At 38.3% G+C, this 15,862-nt stretch overlaps 1 protein-coding gene across 1 annotated transcript in view; it reads right to left on the bottom strand.

The window, feature by feature from the left end:
* Positions 1-13,626, bottom strand: part of xpo4 (exportin 4) — a 59,804-nt gene extending 46,178 nt beyond the window's left edge. Inside the window, exons 1-6 of the mRNA XM_042426058.1 lie at positions 13,535-13,626; positions 8,597-8,702; positions 6,077-6,218; positions 4,853-4,991; positions 813-929; positions 497-650 (exon numbers count right to left, since the gene is read on the bottom strand). Coding sequence (XP_042281992.1) covers positions 497-650; positions 813-929; positions 4,853-4,991; positions 6,077-6,218; positions 8,597-8,702; positions 13,535-13,624 — 748 coding nt within the window. The 5' untranslated portion in view covers positions 13,625-13,626. The remainder of the gene's footprint in view (positions 1-496; positions 651-812; positions 930-4,852; positions 4,992-6,076; positions 6,219-8,596; positions 8,703-13,534) is intronic.
* Between the last annotated feature and the right edge of the window lie 2,236 nt (positions 13,627-15,862).

Below are 15,862 nucleotides of genomic sequence, written 5' to 3'. Positions count from 1 at the left end.
ACTTCCAAATAAATGGTAAATAATATGTTAAAATATTAAAGTTACATAATAGGGTTAACTAGCCTGCTCATCTGACTGCTTTCTGGTGCTGATCTTTTGGATGCTGTTGTAAAGTTATGTCCAGATTTCAGTTATTTAATTGCTGTAAAATGTTAAATATTGTCAAAACTAATAGAAGTGATGGTAAAAACTACAGATATAAGACCGCTTGGATTGTCTGAATTTGATTCTGTGGCTTCTGTGTAGAAAAAAGTGACTCCTATATCAGTCTGTAGAATAACCCTGTTCTTCACAACAACAAAATATCGTTTCATGGAAAATGCCAAGAGAGACAAAAATGTCAGTAACTGTTACTGACCTGTTTTTTTCCCCTGTCACATATTTCCTGGCTCAATCCATTTTAACTACGTGTCAAGATCTGGAAATCCTCAAATTTGTGTTCCTGATTTTTCCAAGCCAAGTATAATAATGTCAGTCTCTGACCAAGAAAGGATATGATTAGGTGGCAGGAAGTTCCAGCTGAGGACCTGGTTGGCCAAAGCCAGGTAGCGCTGGAAGACAGACGACATCTGGGCGTTGAGGTTTTCTCTGCGGCTGAACTCCTGCAGAACCTCCATGGTCAACATAAAGATCTGACGCAGGCCCTCCTCCTAAACATGGGGGAGTCATAGAAGAACAGAAGGATGGATGAATTCAGGAAATAAAAAGTGATGCATTACAGAGAAGGCGATTGTCTGCGACTAGATCGACATGTCAACAACATGCTGGACAACATGTAAGAACAAAAAACACAAGTGAGGCGGGGAACGAACCTGGAAAACACGCTTGCAGCTGCCGTGGAACTCCATGCTGAGGCCGATGCTGCTGGTCTTACTGGAGCTGGAGAACTCACTGAGGAGAGCGGTCAGGATGGAGCAGGCCAGTGTTTGCTGCGGGGAGAATTGTGTAATCACACAGGTCAAAGGTTATACAAAGAGTTTTACTGAGGTCACACTTGAGTATCATCAGTCAAGAACTCAGAAGGTCTGCGTGTGATTCATGTGGGAGGACTAGCACTGAGTCTCAAGTCTATACTACATACCAAACACTCCCGTTTTTCCCGGTTTTTCCGGTATTTTCACCCCCTCTCCTGCTGTGCTCCCGTTTTGTTGGAAACTCCTATAATTTGTGTGGCCTTCAACCCTCATTATGTATAATCCTCATATGCATGGATCCATAAGTTTTATAGTTTGTCTGACATAACCCGAGTTGCCAGATCGTCTATGAAACACAATCTACACACACGACCTACTATTTCAACCCATCTGTCACCACAACCCCATTCAAGGGGCGTGTGCACAGCTGCTCTCTGCGCAGACAGTCTTTCTTCCTGTCCTCTGCTGCTGATGTGATTCACTGCCTGCAGGTACTGCTGGTAGAGAGGAGGGGCTGCTTTGTCTCAGCCAGCAGCTAAGATACGTGGCAAACCCAGATAAACAGTTAGGCTACATACACACAGCTTTTGTGTTATTAGCTTAACCAGCGGGCTCTGGTTGTATAAAACATACCAGTAGTGGATGAGACACTGCGGGCAAAGCAGTTGAAAATATCGCTTTTCTACATGTTTTACGCTTGTTGAACAGGTGGTTTGATAAAGTACTTATTGGCTTTTTACTCGCAATGGTTTGGTTGTACTTACAAGCGTAATTGAAACCTAAATGTTGGCAGGTATGTGCGAGTAGAGTGAGTTCAGTATGGAAAAGTGACAAAAAAAGTCAGTAGGCATTTATAATGAGCATGTCTCATGAGTATACTACACTGTAGTCCCACAATGCAATGCACAAAGGAAACACAGGAGCTGCTCACAGCTGCAAAACATTAAAACAAATTGCGGTCGGTGGTGAGAGAGCTCAATGAACATCTAAAAAAACAAACAAACATAATTATGAAATCTTTGGGAAAACATTTTGTTTTCTCTTTGTGAAGATTTCTTGGCAGCTACCTTCCAAAGTCACAGTGACATTGGCTTCTGTCTGTACACACATTGCACATTTGTTGCATGTCATACTCTTCTCTCTGTCCGTGATTCCTGGCTCCCTCTGCACTTTAGTCTGTCAAATAAAGGCAGAAAATGCCAAAAGAAATACACTTAACACACTTATGGTGATTTTTTTATACTTGCTGAAAAGTAAATTGTAACAAATGAGTTTATATAGTGGCAACGCTGTATACTGTTAGTATTTAGTAAGGAATTGGTAAATAACAATTCTGTTGAGACAAGTTTTTAGAAAAATACCTACACCTACAAATAAAAATTAAAAATAACTAGAAATACGCCTCGCAGTTGTATGTCTCCATCAACCAGTCAAATTGCAGTTTACATCAATGTCTGTTGAATAACGGCCAGAAAAGTGTTTCTGCAGAACATTATGATGTCACACTGAAGCTGACCTTTGACCTTTGGATATAAAATGTCATCACATTTGTGTGAAACTTTGCCATAATTATCTTATGAATTCTTGAGTTATGGCCAAAACCATGTTTTGTGAGGTCACAGTGACCTTGACCTTTGACAACCAAATTCTAATCAGTTCATCTTTGAGAGAAGTGGACATTTATGCCAAATGTAATGAAATTCCCTCCAGGCATTCCAGAGATATTGCGTTCACCAGAATAGGACAGACGTGAGGTCACAGTGACCTTTGACCAACAAAATCTAAATCTAAAAATAAAAACACCTACAGATATACGATATAGACATACAATCACTAGTATGAAGGTAAACACATCATGGGTTACTATAAGAGAATAAAGCTATTCTTGAAAGAATCAAGGATAAAACCATCATTTCAGTTTGAGTTGAAATTATTATAAAACCATATTTACATTTATTACTCTTTATCTGTTAGATTTTTAGACCGCCTCAATGGTTGCTACATGTGTTTATTTAAGAATTGTTTATTCTGTATTTATTCATTAAATGTCAGAAAATAGTAAAAGAAAATTTGCCAGAGCCCAAGGTGATACCTCATTCTCTCTGACCAACGGTGTCTGAAGCTAAATAACTAACATCAAGTGAAGAATTTTAAGAAAGGGAGAATTTCTTTCAAAAACACATGCACACTATTCTTGAGCCAAGTTATTATCTGCTTGTGAATGGATTTTGTCCACTATGTGTCAGAAGAACTGGAGGATGAGGCAGGGATTAGTCAGGAAAGGAAAACTATTTAGTTTAAGGGGCTTAAAGTTACAGAATTTCAGTCAAAACAAACACTAAAGCAGGTGACTTCATTAATACATTCCTCCTGTCTGGTTTTGTGTATCTTAATCAGCTGTATGAAAGCAGCACTCTCAGGACTCTGTTAACCTTTTCTGGTTTGGGGTTTGGTTAGAGAAACAACCTGACAAAGTAGTGCCACCTACTGGTTTGTTTAATAATACAAAGCAGCACTGAGACAAAATCATACCAATGTGTTTTTGCTAATGTGAGACAAGCATACAGTAACGTTGCCTTCATGAAGTCATGTTTCATCAGTGTGCCGAGTCACACGCTTCATTTGACATATTCAGGCTCACAGGTTCACATCATCAGGTCCTAAAAATGTGTTATCATGAAAATGCACTTAGATCAATTTTGTGTATACAGTACATTGAGTCAGAGTGCGAGAGTGTGGTAAACAGGAACTCCACATTACACTTTCTTCTTCTAACCACACACACACACTTTGAGCTTCAATCTCAGTATGATCGCTTTATATTTTCACACTGATCTCTCTGTAATCTGAGCCAGACCCCACGCAAATAGGGCACAAATACAATAAATACGATAAAAGTTTGAACAGTTTTTTAAATAAGCATGCATCTCATGCTTTAAATATCTCTAATATGCACTCTACAAGCTCTACCATTTATCTGCAACTGTATTTTGGCTGTTTTAGTGAGTTATGTCTTCTGTAACTGTAAGAACAAGCAATTTACTGTGATGGGCACAAATTACATTTTTAATGTGATTTTAATATTACTTTGTTCATTTCATTATTTATTATTACTTTACTTTTGTTCTACATTGATTCTCTTCTATGTTGCATTTGGGGGAACAAATGCTGCATACTTGGCTAATAAAACAGATTCAGATGCTCATTCTGATTATAAAAAAGGTTCTGTCAGTTAAATTGTTACACTTAATTAATTGTATCACTCTCTGCCTTTTTGAACCTAAACTTACACATGTGGTGTTTGATTATGGAAAACAGGTAAATGTCTATTTTAAACACATGATAGTTGGCATATCATCTAGAACCATGTGTTCCTGTGAGTCCACAAGGAAACAAGACAATAAATCTTATTTACTTCCTGAAAATCTCAATATTCAGTCTATGTCACAGGATGGAAATGTATTCATTAGAAGTCACAAAGCTTTTTACTAAAGGTAAGATGTCAGTTGATGGAATTTACCTGAACGATGATGGATTAGTCGTTGTATCAGTAATCAATTAAAGGAAACTAAAACAGTAACCCACACTAGGTTTGACCAACGGTGGATGTCAATTCAGAATGACGCTTTCCATTTGCAAAAGCAGTTTTGTTGAAGGTTATTTTGAATGCAAACACTTGTGCACAAAGTGATCATTGTGAGGTCAAAACGGAAGAAATACACTGTAAATTCTTTAAGTTAATTTGATCGTGTTGCCTTTTCTTCTTAATGTAAGAACCACATATACAAAGACGCTGTGCTTTGACATTGTGGCGGATACTTTGATGATGCACTGATGGAAGTTACCTGAACTGATTCACTAGTTGTTCATTGTAACTAAATGCAGAACTGTAAAATGTACATGACTGAAAGCTACATCTAGAACTCTGACTTTCTCACCACTGTGGGGTTCCCGCTGCTGAGGAGCTGTCCGACCTCATGAAAGATGCTTTTACAGTTGATGGATTTGTCTAGAGAGCCCCGCTTCACGATGACCGCCACAGCCAACAGGATCTGCTCACGGACATACTTCTGCAGACTGGAAGGAAACATGGAGGTGGTTGAGGTTCAGTTTCTTACTCAAGGAGACTGAACGCTGGTCATCACGGGGATTGAGAACAGTAAGAAAAACAAAGTGAAATAGGAGTGTTGTGTCTGAGGGTGCAATCACAGCTGCAGGTTGTTTTGCTTGGCCTCTATCATATAGCAAAGTTCACTTTATTGCATTTTTGTGTTTTGTTCACACTGTAATCAAACAGAAGTAAACAGAAATCCTTCCAGCTCGCCTGTTGAACAGAGTTTTTGTAACCTGTCATTGCACCAGGTCAGAGACTTAGGTGGATTCTGTTACTTGTTGTACTCATGACAGATTAGTCTGTGCTCTTCTTCTCTGCTGTTTATACCAGTAAACACATAAGGAAACAGCTTAATATGAGCATCAACCCATCAGACTTCATTTAGTTGTGTTCAGGGACTCCAGGCTATCAGACGCCACTGTCCAACTCATTCTGTACAGAAAAACTGAATTCTTGGATCAAATAGTTTGCAAAAATGCAATTTAATTTTCTAAAAAAAGAGAACTGCAAAACATTTCAGGCACCTTATTAGTGAGAGAAACCTCTTTTCAACTGGCATCAATATTACCTTCACACAAACAAACCAATCAAATGCTACTAATACAAGCTTGGTGTGATCCCACCCACATTCTTGTATTTAGCCAATCAAAAAGACCATCATATATGTGAGATTTGAAAGGTTTGTTGATGAAAATGAAGGACACTTGAATTACTTTTCTGCAAGTCTCTGTGCTTTAGAGTTATGTAACATTTTGTATTTTATATAATGTGTTCTGTGTGTTTTCTGCTTTGCACTGTTTGTTGTTGTATGTTTTGATTGTGGGGGGACTACAGGTGTTAATTAGCTTTGAGCTAACTCTGGTGCAGTGCATCATTTATGTTAAGAACTGTGCACTGCCCCAATAAATAAATACAATACAGCATGGGATGAGGTCTATTGATGTTCTTGTGATTCCGGCTACTCATCAATGGAGGTCAGCAGAGGTCATACATAATTAATAGCAGTGTAACACTCACACAGGCTTGATTATCATTCATTCTTTCTTACTTGGGTCTCTGTAAGACGTAGGTGAGGAGGAATGCCCGAAGTGACTCAATGCTGGTTTTCTCCAGCAAGATCCACTCCCGCACCACGGCCTCCATGATGGCTGTGGCTGCCTGGAACAGCACATAATCCACCTTACTGGTCTCTGTGGGAGGGAGAAGAGAAATATAGGGGGGCAAAGATAGTTTCAAAACCAACATTCATGCAACAGCACAATAAAGCAGTGTTTTTCAGGGCACCCAGGATCAGGATTGTAAATAAAGGCATTGACATACTTTGCGGTAAATCTCACTTCCAACTAATCATTTAAACACAGGTGCTACTCTAGTTAACCTAAAAGATACTAGCTGTTTAAACTGAAGTTTGCAGATGGTCTGGTGATATCTGAGCGAGCATCCTGCCTCTGTGCTGACTGAGTGCATGTTTATGGTTTTATGGTTTTAACTGCAAGTAACCACGATGAAAAAGTAACCAATCAAGTGAAGATTCAGTTTAGTTTGTCTCTGTTGTCTACTCAGACTCTCTTCATCTCACTCTTTTTAGATCAGTTAGTCTGCTACATAAATGTCAATAACATCAAACGAATGTCCAACCTTAGACTGTAATCTACCACAAATCTGTTTGGAGACTTATTCAATTGATAGGATGTATAAAAGCTCTATTTCTATGCTGCTGAAGTCAAAACCATATACCAGTTGTAGGTTAATAGTGGCCCGAGGGACAAATCTGGCAAATATTTGACATTATTTGACATAACATAATTTGGCCTATCTGAAAAGAACAGATTTGTGTCAATAACAGCACTTTGCTTCTACCATAAATGAAGCAGACCACGGTTTGTGTGTGGATGAGCTTTCAAATTCTCATGTATGTTCATCTTTACGAGTCATTTTTCTGTCAAACGATTAACATCAGCTTCCGTCACTTAATGGGAAATATGACATCTGCCCTCAGATTCTACCCTAAAACTGTTTTAGAAATCCAGTTTATTCTTGAATGAATTCAATTTAAAAAAACAAACATTAAAAACATATTATACCTGCACAATGTCAGCAATAAAGTGGCCACTGTTTGAACTTAATTCTTCCACCACTAGTTAAGATGCTTTTTTGTATTCAGTTCACTGCAGGATGTTTGTGGCACATGTACAGAATCACAACACAACAACAGTGAAATCAAAAAGTGCAACAGAGAAATCCTGAAGAGGAAAAGAATTCTGCAATTGAGCTGTACTTAATGTAATTACATGGCGTGCACACAGAAAGCATTTCAGCCGAATTATTCAGTAGTCCGTGTCAGACGCATCTGACGGAACAGAATCACTTCTATTTTAATCTGTCTAAACAGGCTGCGCGTTGGCTCACTTGCATTTCACTCGCGCTTTACACACACAACCATGACCTGACGAAGTGTATATTTACATCTCAAGTCTATTTTCTTCAATTTAAGCCCGAAACTACAGTAATTATGTGTTGAGCTCTGAGCGCTGCCAAAACGCTGGTGACCTCCACTGTTCTGTACTGTATAGAGACTGAAGGCATCCCGCTGCAAGCTGCTGCTGTCACGACACCTTCTGTGTAGACACGGTGTAAGAATCAGATTATGTGACAGACAACCTTATTAAGGTTTTCACATGATAGTTTTAATAATATGAGTAAGGCAATGTATTTATTTATTTAGCACTTAATTACAAATAAACTCACTGTTTTGTCAGTCAGTCTGTGTTTTACATGAAAATGCACACAGCAACAAGTGAAAGCCTCAAAACACACTTCAGCTTGGAGATACGTGACTGATGCACAAGCAGCCAGTTCAGACAGATGCACTGGTTAAAATGGAAGTGCATCTGTTCTGTGAGTTGGATGTCAGGACAGACTGGAAAATGTGGCTGATATTCATCCTTTGTGAACATGGCGTTGCTTTGGTTGCAGGTGATTTATTAGAGTCTGTTTTAACCTTTTGGTGGCTGACATGCAGGGTCAGGTTGAGATGTTGGTGTGGCCTACAGCAGGAAATCCAAACTAGGAATCCCCAAAGGTCCCAGAGGATCACAACCAAAGTTTATTTTTTTTGCTTGAGAGTAGAGGTGAATGTATGACCAACACCCTGGGCTGGACTCAAATCCAGGATATCATGGCGTGTATCTCCAACAACCAGGATGCCCAGGAGAGACTCAAGAGGACTGCTCTGTCAACTCACCTCCACTTACTACTAAAAACAATAACCACAGCTTAGATGAAGTGAGAAGTATATTTTGTCTGTAATCTCCAGAGGAGAAGGTTTATGATAACATCGGTGTCTGAAGCCCAGATTGGATGGAAAGACTAGCATGGAATGGATGAAAAGTCTGTTGAAACATTTCCTCTCACTGAACAATAACTGCAGATGTGCCCTTGAGCAAAGCCCAACTCTGCTGCTTCCAGCTGTATAAAAACAACATGGATGAATTCATGTTTATAAAAAACCATCAAGGTTAGAAATACGCTGAACAGGCTAAATAATTCAATTTCATCCAATTGTTACCCAAGATGTGCTTGCAGATGGCAAAAGGGGATTTGGACTTCCTGAAGGAGAGGAATACGTGTTCAGCATGCTGCCTCTGCTCTGTGCTGACCATGGACGGCGGTGCCTGGAAAACAAACACACACACACACACAAAATTACTTATACACAAGGCTAAGTATTTACAGGATTTGTACTCACTCAGTTCCAAAATACTGAGTTCCAAAACATCCAGAAATCAAATTCAAGTTTTCATTTACGATTTTAAAGGTTTTCTTTGTTGGAATATGCTGCTGTAGCCATTTGTTACCACAGTGCTTTGAAGTGAACAAGCACATAATGAAAACAATGTACATATGAGGCATAAGTTTATAATTATTCAGATCAGCGACGAGGTTGACGCAACGCAAACTATAAAAGACAACAAAATTCTCAGGATTTCCTGATATCCAGTTTTTCTTCACGCTGATGAGTTTCACAAGACGCAGGTTTGACCATGCTAGTGTCACTTGGAAGCACCTCATGCCGTGACATATGAAAAGGAAGAAGACTTTCCTACTGATATGCATATTACGTGACTGAAAGATTACTATAATTTGTGGAAGACTCAGATTTACTCCTTGTGTTGAAAGAGATCCCAATGAGACTGCTGCTGCATCAACACAAAAACATCCGGAGCCCTGATTGGTTAATTGAAAGCCAATCATACAGCTGAGGGAGGCACTATGAGTGGTTTGCTAAAATTAGAGACTGTACAGTATGTACAGTGAGTGAACATTCAGTCAGACGATCGAGTTCATTAAACCCAATGTGATTATCACTATCACACACTGTGATCTTATTACAAACCAGACAGTCAATAACAGAAGAAGCCCCTGCTTAATAACAAGAGGCGTTACACATCCAAATATCCTACAAATAAAAGTGAGAAAGCACAACACACACTCAGACTTTTATTGAGGAGTGTCGCCATGATACGGCTCAGCAGGAAAGTCACATTCCAGGCCTAATTGCAGTAAAAGCAGCTCTGCGGCTGAGGGCAGTGGAGGAAAGAAAGACCCTTTTATCTGAGAGCAACCCCCCCACCCCCCTCCACACACACCCACACTATGATGGAGATGGCAGACACACAACACACCAAGATCACGTCATACTAGAATATCAGAATTAAGGATTCTGATATGATGAATGAATAAAATTCAAGGACGATGCATTTTAAAGCTACACTAATAAATGTTTTCATATTAACAGTGGGAGAAAAAAAACACTTAATGTAACGTGAAAGGAGTTGCTTTAAATGACGAACACACAGATAATGATCTTCCAACTCTGTACTCCACCTCATCTCTACACAGCATTTTATCGTCTTTCAGCTCATTGTTCTGGTTTTACAGCCCGCAACTTTACTGTTTGGGTTCAGTCTCACCACACACATCTGTCTCATTCCCAGCCACACCAGACAGCTGTTTCCAGTGAAAATGCTCAGATGAACCCATTGTACACACATGTCCAGTACCACAAACAGCAGACTGACGAAGTTAAGAGACTAGCTAGAGACGCAGTGGAGCAGTTAGCAGCCAGATATTTCCTTCAAGAGTTGGTGAACACCAAAGCATAAGTAAAAGGAGAGTGAGTATTGGATTTCAAGGGGACATATTATGCTTCTTGTGATTTCTGTTATTTATATCCTGTTATGATGTCGGATATCTTTGTCAAACATGGTCAAAGTTCCAAAACTTGAGGTAAACGTGTGTAGAAATGCTCCTTGCAAATCAAAAGCCTGGCCTTCAACCTGCTCTAAACGCTTTGTTTTTAAACGTTTTTTTCTATCTTGCCGATGAGCTGACTTCAGCTCGTCATGCCCATAAACAGCCGTCTGTTCCGTAGTCTTGGTTGCTAAGGTTGTTGTTAAAGTTTTTCCATGTGTTTTACCATGTGTTTGCGTTGTCCACTCTTATATTTTGGATCAGATTTCAGTTCGAACATGCATGGATGTATTTGAGAAGTTGACATTTCGAGTAAAGAATGAGAAAAAGTAGTGAAATCCTACTACTACAGTGTGTTTCATGGTTTGTTAACACAGCCTCCTGAGCTGGCGGATGTCTGTCAAGGGCTGACCAATCAGAACAGAGTAGGCTCTTCAGGAGGGGTGCCTTAAAGAGACAGGAGCTAAAACGGCCTGTTTCAGACAGAGGCTGAACTGAGAGGCTGTGTTAAAGGTCAGTATGAGTTAAATAAGAAGTTTATTTTAACTGTAAATCATGCAAAGATATTCCAGTAGAGCCCCAGAGTAAAAATATAAACCTGGAAATTTGCATGATACGTCCCCTTTAAATTTGCCATTCAGCCACAAACACAACTCCAAATGAATCCTTATGCTTATCGGTGTCTGCTGGATGAGTAAATATGCAACTGTTTGCTAATATGTTCACCATAACAACTTAACAGCTTGCTGCACTGCCCCCAATTGGGAAGAAAATTAATTAATCCAGGATTAAGAAAAGACTTAAATAAGGATTATTAATTTAGTCATAAACGGCCATCAGGAACATCTGCATTAAATATTCTGATTAAAATATTTTTTTCATCTCAAACATTAGGCCAAAAACACCTACAAATCAGCACTAAGAACAGTATCAAAGTATATGCATGCAACAAATAATGATAAAAGTAATTACAGAAACCAGCCACGAGATGAGAAGATACTCTTTAGTGTCTGGACTGCATAAGTACACTCAAACTGTCAGGAGAGAAACCAATTTCATTCAGATGAATGCATGACTTCTAAAGGCTACTCTATCAGTATGATGAGATTACTGTGAACTATCTGAATCATAAAAGTTTGATTTTGTTTGGTCTGTTCACAATTGCGTCAGCATTATGTAATCAATTTAGTGCCATTTTACTGTCTGCCTTTTTGCTTTCACTAATGTGGTCTAAAACAACAGCCTTGCAATAAAATATTATACTCAGTTTTTGTAGCAACAATTATTCAAGTATAATCCATTAGTTGATCAACAAAATTAATGGGCAACTATCTCCATCATCACTTACTGGTTTTGGTTATTTTTTTAAAGCAAATATAATAACAATTCACTGGCTCCTGCTTCTCAAATGTGAGGATGATGCTCTTCTTTGTTGTACATGATAAAACTGATTTTCGTTGAGTTTTCGACTCATTTTCTGACATCTTATTTACAAAATGATTCATTGATGAATCCAGAAAATAATCGGTAGATTAATCGATAGTGAAGACAATTGTTACAATTGCAGCACAAGTTGATTCAACTTCATGGTCAGTTTAGAGGCTGTGGTTTATGGTGCTGTTGAACTGTATCACATTATATCAGTTAAATCAATGACAGTAGGTTGAATATTAGAAACACATACGTAACTTTGAAAGTCATGGATATTTAAAGACACGATATGCAACTTCTGCAGCTAGTGGTCTCTCAATCAAAACAATAACAAAAGACAGAGTTTGATGACGTTGTGTATTAACGTGGGATTATGGAAGTTGTTGTCTTCATTTTTAAACAACCAGCTTCTTCGGGTTAGGGTTACTCCACTGTTCATCATTCAGGATGTTTTTACCAGGAGCCGAATTATCCACAGGTCTCCTCCTCTCCAGAACAAACGTACACTGGGATTAAAACTAGTAAGAACACTGAATAAAGCAGTTTCACGCTGTTCGCCGGGCACAGAACGTCCGGTAGGGACCGCTAGCAGAGCTGCTGCTAACATTTGCTCAGCTTGTTTCTCTGATAACTTAAGATCCAGACGTCCAATGACTAAAATCCTTCATCCGGTTAACAGATACAGTCAAAAACAACCAAGATCTAAAAAGTTTATCATGAAAATGTGGCTTAAAACTGAATAAAAGTCCATTTATGACAACCACATGCTGACACATGCATCTTGTGTGCATATACCCTTTGGTAGAGGGGGCATGATGCCATTGACAGGTGACCAAATGAAACAGACCGTTACTTAGATTAAAATGATTTCTCTGGGTTTGAAAATTGTTGGAAACATTTGGGATAATGTAAGTACACAACTTAACAAAATATATAAGTTGTCATTTTTAGACATTTTAATGCGGAATATTTACATATTATACCTTTAATCAACAGTCTCCTACTGATTATCTAGACACTTAAATCCATAATTCACCTAATACCTGAAACAACATCCATTCAGAAGACCCCTGCTGACCAACATGTGTTCAGTATTAAAGCACTTGACATGGCTGCTGTGGTGCTCAAATAGAGCAAATAATGTCCTAAAACAGACGGAGGGCAACTCTGTCCACTACGTTTAGCGTTAGTGTAAAACCATAGGAAGGAAAAGCAACATGGCAGAAAGCAACAACAGGCTCTAGCTTGCACATGAGTCCAGTACACAGTCATGACAGGCACATGGTGTGACCCAGTGGAGGCTGGAGGGAGCTCAGAGGAGGGAAAGGGACAAGCACTGGATGGAAACGAGTGTTTTGGGTGGTACAGGATAACACAAAGCTACTGGCAGAGCGAATAAACAGCGTGTAACGTTAAAGCAACAGAGCCGAGATACTCTAACTGTGTCCCCACAGAGTAATAAAACTTAACGTAACGTCGGCGGTTGAACGGACAGAGACACGAACCGCCGCAGTTTGTGGAAAACGGAGCCACATTGGAAAGTGTCTGAACGGGGAGTCGTTTATCAGGGTGCTGGTTCATGAGAGGAAGCACGTAAACAAAGAGAGGCTGACATGTTAGGATGATAGGAGGATTTTTGCGGGATGGAGACACACAGGGCGCTGCGCCACGCATCGCTCACAGACCGCGTCTCCGGTAAAAACCCAACATATCAAACAACAAAACCCGCGAGAGTCCCCCGACTGCCAAACTCCACCCGAGACACAGGTACCGTAAATTTACCGTCTCCGCCATGGCTACAAAACAACGCTGAATTTCTCACCATTAAAACTTTGGCAGCGCTTTCCAGCTGTGTGATCACTTCTGGTGCACCGACCGCCGCCATCATCGTCCCTCTCCAATGACGCGCCATGCGCTCTGCATTCTGGGACAGCACTGGGACCCGGCGGGGTTTTTCAGCGCAGTGAGGAGGCAATTAAATATGTATTATAATATCATTAGATATATATTATAACATCATTAGATATGCATTATAATGTCATTATTATACTAATTATTATACATGAATGTAATATAATATCATTATATATGTATTATAATATCATTATTATACTAATTATCATACATAGAAGTATTGTAATATAATTATATATGTATTATAATATAATTATTATACATCCATGTTGGAGGCAGGCAGTGGGTTATAAATATTCACTGCTCTGTCAGACCTCAGTCCTGCTGTTTAAAGTTCTGCTCACTTCAGCAAACTCCTAAAATATGAAAATAACATGAAAACAACAACAGAACATTTCAAGTTAAGAGCCAGAAAGCAACTGAGAGTCACAGTAAATTGCTGGTTGTGTATATCTGGCCTTAGAGAACTCTTTTTTAGATCATACCTATATTTGGGACAAGTAAAAAAGGGAAAATGTAAGTGTAAATGGGAAATTACAAATGAAATGTCACAAAATGTCACACAACAGTGGTGTACATCAGTAATCTCCAATTAGGGGTATTTTTACCCCAGAGGGTATTTCTGCGGGGTATGTGGAAGGATTGTGGAGTAGCTCAAGTAATTTTATCAAATAAAAAATTTGATTTGATTAAACAATAAGTCCACATATTGAGTCAGGTATAACACCTGAACACCAGTGTGAAAAATAATGAGAAAACAAAAGCAGAGAAGAAAATTAATGGATAAGTGGTTAACATAGATAGTTAAAAGAAATGGATATGGTTGAAATACTGTATAGAAACCATTTCAAGTGGTTGAAAATTTGATAAATAAATGGTCGCAATGGTAAAATGTAAATAATAAATGGTTGAAATAGCTAAAAGTATTTTGGATAAACAGTTACTTAGCTAATGGATAAATGATTGAAAGAATAACAGATAAACAGTTCATATAGTTAACTTAATGGTTGACAGGTTGAAATAGTAAAAAGTCATGAATAAATGGTTGAAATTTTAAGTTTCTACCAATCCAAGTGGTGGTGAATAAACCTAACCAAACCAACCTAATATATCCACTTTTATATCCTTAATAGTTAAATAACACCCAGTTTAAAATCACACATTTCGAACATGACAGTTGGTGTGGATGAAGGGTTACCTGAGTTCATCTGACAGGGTTATGGGGGCATGGAACCACTGGTGTAAAGTAACTATTTACTCAAGTACTGTATAAGTACTAACTTGAGTATTTACTTGACCTTTTCCTGTCGTTTGAGCTACAATTTTAAACTTATTGCAGTTTCCTTTGACCATTTATTACATTTTCTAAATCATAATTTTCCATTTTTAACACTAAATTCAAGATTTAGCTCATCAATTTTGAAGTAAGATTTCTTAGGTTTGGTCAATATTATTTTAAAAAACAGAAGTCATCATTTTTTATAAATCTGAAACTTGAAATTCCTGACCCCTTATCTTCACTTATACTGTGTACATTCGCATTTAAAAAAATGTTACTTATGTTTATGTTACTTACATTATATGGACTGTATATACTTACAATATGTTCTGTACTGATAACACATTGAATTTTAGATAAGAAAGTAGTACAGCCAGTCTGTCGCTGCTAACCTTTAGAAGGCAGCAGCATTGTTTATATTAAATATATAAAAACTGTTTACCCACTGAAAATAGCTCAGATACCTTATTGTGAAGTAAAGGTACACTAAAAGTCCAAATAAATGATACTATAGATATAGATATAGAAATGCAACGGTGGGGTAACTGATTTCAGGTGGATTATGGCTGCAATGAACCTCCACAGAAATGAATTATTCATTGCATTACTATTCATCTACATGGTGTACAGCAGATATTTACCCAACAGTCTGATTTTATTAGATAGAAAAATTCAAATATGCAATATGTGACCTTAATCTCAAGCTTTGACAGACCTAAATATATGTTATAAATTATAATAAAGCAACTGTGTCCCCTTCAGTTCACACGTCAAATGTTACTGAAATAAAGCAAGAGTCCGAGTTGGTTAATTTAATTTATACATACATTTTACACACAAAGACCGTGACAGCATTTATACAAATTCTCAGTTCATACATAAATGTAAAAAAAGAGATAGCTGTCCACATTACATCATCTATAATACTGCGTAGACATGGATGTTTGAACTTTAGCA

Source organism: Thunnus maccoyii, chromosome 11, assembly GCF_910596095.1.
Source record: "Thunnus maccoyii chromosome 11, fThuMac1.1, whole genome shotgun sequence".
Lineage (NCBI taxonomy): Eukaryota > Metazoa > Chordata > Actinopteri > Scombriformes > Scombridae > Thunnus > Thunnus maccoyii.
Note: the sequence above shows the minus strand (reverse complement) of the source record. Positions and strands in the feature narration are given on the sequence as shown.